Source organism: Callithrix jacchus, chromosome 12 (genome assembly GCF_049354715.1).
Source record: "Callithrix jacchus isolate 240 chromosome 12, calJac240_pri, whole genome shotgun sequence".
Classification (NCBI taxonomy): domain Eukaryota; kingdom Metazoa; phylum Chordata; class Mammalia; order Primates; family Cebidae; genus Callithrix; species Callithrix jacchus.
Genome location: NC_133513.1, coordinates 107344926 through 107350963, shown reverse-complemented (window position 1 = coordinate 107350963; position 6038 = coordinate 107344926). Strand labels below are relative to the sequence as shown.

The 6038-nt window shown below is 51.5% G+C and overlaps 1 protein-coding gene across 12 annotated transcripts in view; it reads left to right on the top strand.

The window, feature by feature from the left end:
* Positions 1-383: 383 nt before the first annotated feature.
* The window catches only part of AFAP1L2 (actin filament associated protein 1 like 2), a 114841-nt gene continuing 109186 nt past the window's right edge, over positions 384-6038 (top strand). For all 12 annotated transcript variants that reach the window (XM_035269164.3, XM_017963177.4, XM_035269159.3 and 9 more), the window contains exon 1: positions 384-447. In XM_035269164.3, the coding sequence (XP_035125055.2) occupies positions 432-447 (16 nt within the window). In that variant the 5' untranslated portion in view covers positions 384-431. The remainder of the gene's footprint in view (positions 448-6038) is intronic.

Below are 6038 nucleotides of genomic sequence, written 5' to 3'. Positions count from 1 at the left end.
TTGCAGCGGGGTGGAGGGGTGGGGTCGCGGGGGCGGACAGTCTTGGAGTCCCACCCAAGCCCGGCCCCCCGGAGCCTCCCCCAGAGTTTGGGAACATCCCAGTCACACTCCCTCCCGCCGCCCCCGGAGCCGGAACGTGAAGGGAGTGCCAGGCGGCCGGGGGCGGCGAGCAGGGCCGCGGGTGCGCACCGACTCCAGCACCGACGGTCAGCCCCGGCGGGCCGGAGTTCTCCAGCGCTGGGACACGGACGCGTGGGGCGCGCCCTGACAGAGGCCTCGTCCCAAAACCTGGGGCGCGGCGGCCCCGCCAAGAGGTCCGGCCGCGAGCGTGACCTCACGGGGAGGGGCCAGCGCGGCGGCCTGGGCGCGGAGCCGAGAGCCGGGAGAGCAGCGCCGGAGCCGAGCGGCGAGGAGCCCACTCCGTGGCTCCGATGGAGCGGTACAAAGGTGAGGACACCGGGTCCCCGTGCGGCGCGCACCCACTCCCTTTCGCCCAGCACCGCAGAGGGCAGGGCTAGGGCTGGTCTCGCCCGGACTCGGGATGAGCAGAGCCTACAGCCCCCGCCCAGCCCGGACCTGGGCGGAGGAGGGGGCTACAGTAGCGCCGCGGAACGGGCGGGTGGGCTCCTAGGTGGTGGCCGCGGCTCGAGCCCTTTGATCTTCCCGGTTGCTGAAGGAGGGGGTCGTCAGTGGGGGGCGTGGCGGGGCTTCTCACCTGTTGCAGGAGAGAGGGTGCGTCCGGCGCCCCACTCCACCCTCAGTCCCTCCGAGCGGGAGAGATGCCTGGGGCGAAGGAATCCCCAAAGAACGTGGGAACCGTGCGGAGCTGCTGGGGGAAAAGGGGAGGGCTGTTGGGTCATTTCGCGCGGGCGCGGCGCCGGGCTGGGGGCTTCCTGCTCGGGGCAAAGCGCTTGGACAGTAGAGTGGACGCGCAGACCCACTCCGGGCTAGGTCCTCCCCAAACGTCCAGCGGTTCGGGTCGCCGTTTCTCTCCGACCCCTTCTCTGCTCCCCCACCCCAAGAAGGGAGAGATGCGAGGGTTGGGGGCCAAACGGAGTGCCCGGCAGGTGGAGCTCCTGGAGGCGTCCCGGCCGCTGGGCTTAGCTCAGTGCGCAGCTGGGCGAGCTTTGGGTTTGGCGGTGGCCAGGATCTCTTCCAAACCCTGGTGGGCGGGCCGTCCCGGGTGCGCCCAGTGCTCAGCTTAGTCCCCGCACTCGGAGCCTCGGGGCCGGTCAACAAGTCTCCATTGCGGTTCTTTTGAAAAGGGAGTACAGGGAGTGCGGGCGCTCCCCCCTCCCCCCTCCCTCGCTGACCCCTTCCCTTTGGAAAAGCCTCTTGCCTTCTCTGGTACTGGCCCGATCTCCGCCAAACCTTCGAGAGGAAATGCTGCTTCTATATTTACTTTCCCCTGGGAGAGAGTAATAAAAAGAGAACGCTCAGATGCCTAAGCAATCTCACTCCCGGCGGGCTCTGATCCCTGCAACTGACATAAAGGGACCTGTTGGGACCGGCCTCATTCCCGGCAGTAGTCCCGTCTTTCACTTTCCCATTGCTGTTCCTCGTCTGGGTCGCCCGGTTACTGGTGAAGACGAAAGATCCAAGTCCCAGGCAGAGCGTCACAGATTCAGGAAGGGGCTTTGCCGACAGCAGGGAGCCGGCGGGGGTTGGCGGATGGGGGTGGGGGTTGAGGGGAGGGCAGGGTCAGAGGAGTTGGCCACCTTTGATTTCTTTCTGCGAACCCTTCCTGAAGCCTCTCTCGAATTTCTAACCCAGTGATTTTCTTCGTCTCAAATTCTGCTGGGATCACGTCAGTTTTGTGCTTGAATGACTGAATGCGCACTTAGGCTGTCTCAGACACTTGAGGAAGCCACGGCGCAGCTCCTGGTAACAGGGCAATTTGCACTCCCTCCTCCACTAGGGGCCCTCCACCCTTTGGGAGGGACCCTCCCTGGGAATTTAGGCCTTGAGTTGAACCTGACCGGAAGTGTTGGCCTCTGGGGTGCCTTCCAGCTCCCTGACTTGCAAAGCTGGGGTATGTGTGTGTGTGGGGGGGGGGGTTAGCTGCAGGTTGCAAGCTACTTTCTCAAATCAGCATATTAATCTCTCTAAATCAGGGAAGATCACATTTGGGGTCTTCTTCCCAAATGTCCAGTTGTTCTCAGAAGGCTTTTTTATTGACAGCTTTTGACTTGGCCCTTGACCTGATGAAAGTCTTCTTAGTTATCGTTCTCTCTCAGGAGCTTGAAATCCTCCCATCCTGGAAGAGGATCAGTTAGGGGCTTTTTGCCAACAGAAAGAAACTTAGTTTCCAGTTCAGGGTGTTTATGTTTTTGGTAACACATGTATCTGCCTCATCATTTTGCAGTAAATCAGACACAGAGTGGTAAGTGGGTAAGCTTGAGAATTACCAATGTTTCAGAGGCTAATCCAACTCAAATTCCAGTGTTTGACTCATGAGAAAAATCTTTATTTTGCCTCACTCGCGTCATGCTGCTAATATGTTTACTACACCTTTCACTGAGAAATTTGGGGATTCCTCCAGCCCCAGGATTTAGAATTCCCCATTTCCCTGAGAGGCAGATGAGTTGCACTTTGAACACCCTTTAAATGGAAAAGTTCATGTGCAGAATGAAGCCCATCTCTGCTGGGATCACGTCCGTTTTGTGCTTGAATGACTGGATGCGCACTTACGCTATCTCAGACACTTGAGGAAGCTGTAGTACAGCTCCTGGTAACAGGGCCCTTTGCGCTCCCTCCCCGACCAGGGACCCTGGGCCCGTTGGGAGGGACCCTCTCTGGGAATTCAGGCCTTGAGTTGAGTCTGACAGGAAGTGTTGGTCTCTGGGTTGTCTTCTACCTCCCTGACTTGCAAAGCTGGGATGTCTAGTCAGTGTAATTGACTAGAATCCATAGTCTCCTCTTGCTTGTCGGAGATAGGGGCACTTTTTTAAAGTTATTGGAATAACTAGGTATAGCGGTTTAAACAACAAAGTTAAATAGAAAAAGCAAGGTTTATTTACTTGGGCTCTCAGAACCTAAGTAAAAATTGTAAAGAAAAATTCTTATTATGTGTGATGCTTTTTAAATATGTTATTTGAATGCCTCTTCATTATGTTGCTGTATTTCCAATTTTGAGCTCTCCCTCTCCCAGGTAGGTGGAAATGCCTTGTGGCTGTCTTCAGAGTCTCAAAATGTTTTCTCTAATTTGCAAATCTTAGAAAGCAGTTCATGTAGGAGAAATTGTCTTGCCATGTTCCTTAGCCTGCTTATTATGTATTGTACATCCTCCAAAAATAGCCTTTCATTTTTAGGCTCTGCGTGGATTTTCCATTGTCTTGCAGGATGTAAAGAGAGGTCTGGAGCTGACGGGTGGTTGGAATATCACCCTATGTCTAATGCAGAGACACTTCCAGACTTTCTTCCCTGCCCCTTCCAAGATTTCTGCTAGATAGCCATGGCTCGCCCAAGCAAAAATAAGGGATCATGGAGTATGTGGGAATCCCTTCCTAGAGAGACAGTGCTCTTATGAGAGTTGCCATAAATAGCGATGGTAAAGTGGCTGTGTCTTGTATGTGAATCTCTTTGGTGTTGTGTAAGCAGTAAGACTCTTGCAAATGTCAGGATGTGGGGCCAAGTCCTACAGGGTGCTTTGAGATGGTTCCCATCCTTATGTGTTTACATATTTATGACTCTCATAAGGGCATCCTTTTATTGCTGTGCATGAGCCCATTGGCTGAACTCACCCAGTGTGGTCACGCATTCTGGTTCTAACTGCTCTCCCAGCTGGTGAGTGAGTCTGGGCCAAATGTGACTGACCTACTATCTGTGGATTGTGCTTGGAACAACCATGCCGAAGCTTCCTGAAATTGCATCACATTTGGATGCAGATGGGCCTGGTTGAGATACTCAACTTCAATTTCGATCACAGTAATTGTTTCAAAGTGTAATCGTTCTTTTTCTGTGTTCTTTTGTTTCTGAATCTGATCATCCAGTCCCCCCACTTAGCTGTAGGGCACTGGAGGAAAATATGAACTACAAAGAGTCAAGCCAGTGAAATACTTCAAAGCTTGTATGGGAACCCTGATGTTTGTAGTCAGGGAAGGTCTGAAAAAGAAAAGCAAGTTAAAAGAGATGGGCATGCTACCTTCAGGAATCGTCTGTATTTGTTATTTTTCAATGCCTACAAACTCAGGGTTTTTTTCTACCTAAGTTCTACCTAAGGCAGTAGTTCTAAACCTTTGCTGTGAGTGGAATCATCTGCAGAGTTTTCAAAAATATGGATGGAAAGGCCCCACCCAAGACATTCTGATTGAATTGGTCTAGGGCACAGCTTGGGCATTGTATTTTTTAAAGGTCTTCAGGTGATTCCAATGTGCAGCCAAAGTTGGGAACCAAATTTCCTTTTTTTAAAAAATGAAATAGCAAAATAGCAAAAAAGATCAGTAATTATGTATATACACTTTCCTTACCTGGAAAAGTAAGAGCAAGTGTGGGGTGAAAGGGATACCCCCCTTCCCCATACCCACATGATGTGCCTTAACCAAATCTCGTAATACCTGCAGAAATCTGCTATAATCACCTTCAGCTATTAGAGGCTTTAAAAGGCTATGGGAATGTTGCTTAAAAACGATCTCAAATGTGGTGCTTAAAATCCTAAGCTCAGGGTTTGCTCCTTGTACTTGACCCTGAGCTCCCTGACTTTGAAGCTGCGTGGGAGCCCTGGATGATGTGGCAATGAAATGGTCTGAAACAGAAATTCTGAGAGGTCACTTTTGGTGCCGAAAGGCCAAGCAGAGTAGGGGAATTCTGCTTTGGGCCCTTCCTCTCATCTGAGGGGTGGGAGCTCTGGGAGCTGGGCTGGTTCCAACACAATTAAAGGGCCGGGAAGGGCCAAAGAGCTTCAAAGGGGAGGAAGCTGTGCCAGTTTCCTTCCAATTCCCTTTAATAATGGGAAATGTTTCTTTAAAAGCTTCTGTCATTCAGAGAAGAGAGACTTTCCCCAAGCTAAGGGAGAATGGCTTGTTCTGTGTAGAGCCCTGGCTGAGACACGAAGGCAGTCATGGTGTAATGGAAAGCAGCAGCTCAGGAACCTGGAGACCCATGGGTTCCATTTCCTTGGGCAAATTGCTGAACTCTCCAGACCTCAGTTTCCCCATCTGGAAAATAACCTCCAGTCTTCATAGTGTTCCTCTATCTGACCCCCAATGGCCCTTCAATGCTAGTTCTGTGGTCACTGAGGAATCTGTGGAGGGAGGATGTGTCTTGGGAAGGAGAGGGAGGGGAGGGAGGGAATGTGGGTGGGTAGCCCAGCAAAGGTCAGTTTAGGATTGTGATTCTTATAAATAAAACCAATTTCCTGTTGAGAGCTGGAGTGCAGCAGACTTAGTGGGAAACAGAATATCGTAGGCCATGTGAGGAATTCATTTCTCAAGGACTTTTGTGTGGCCGTGTCTCCAAAAATTGTTCATTGACCCCAGAGCCACCCTCTGAAACACGGGGCATTATTCACTCCCATTTGAGAGACAGGTCAACAGAGGCCTACAGAGATTAAGCAACAGTTCACACAGTCAGAAATAGAATCTAATATCCCTAAGAACTGAGTCTCTAAAGGGTAGAACTCCTCTTCAAGGATTTATGTAGGAAAGAAGTGCTCAAAGCATTTCAGGTTCATTCCTTGTCAGTGTTCCTTCAGCAAGGAAGGGACTAGCTGCTCAGTTAAACTCTCCTCGATCTTCAGGACCTAGCTCACATGTCTCTTCAACCAGGAAGCCTCTCTGACTCCCACTGCATGCCCTCATTACTCTTGGGTTAACCTCATTAATGCCTAGCACATCGCAGGTGTGCAACAAATATTTGTGGAATTAATTTCACATTGTCTAATAATTGTACGTGTCTATGTTTGTTTCCCTGGCAGGCTGAACTCCTTCAAGACAGGGACTTTGTCTTTCCTCTTCTTATGTCTCTCTCCAGCCCCTGGCACATTGCCAGCTGCATAGTAGGTGTCTGGGACATGATTGGGGAATGGGGGAATGAACAAA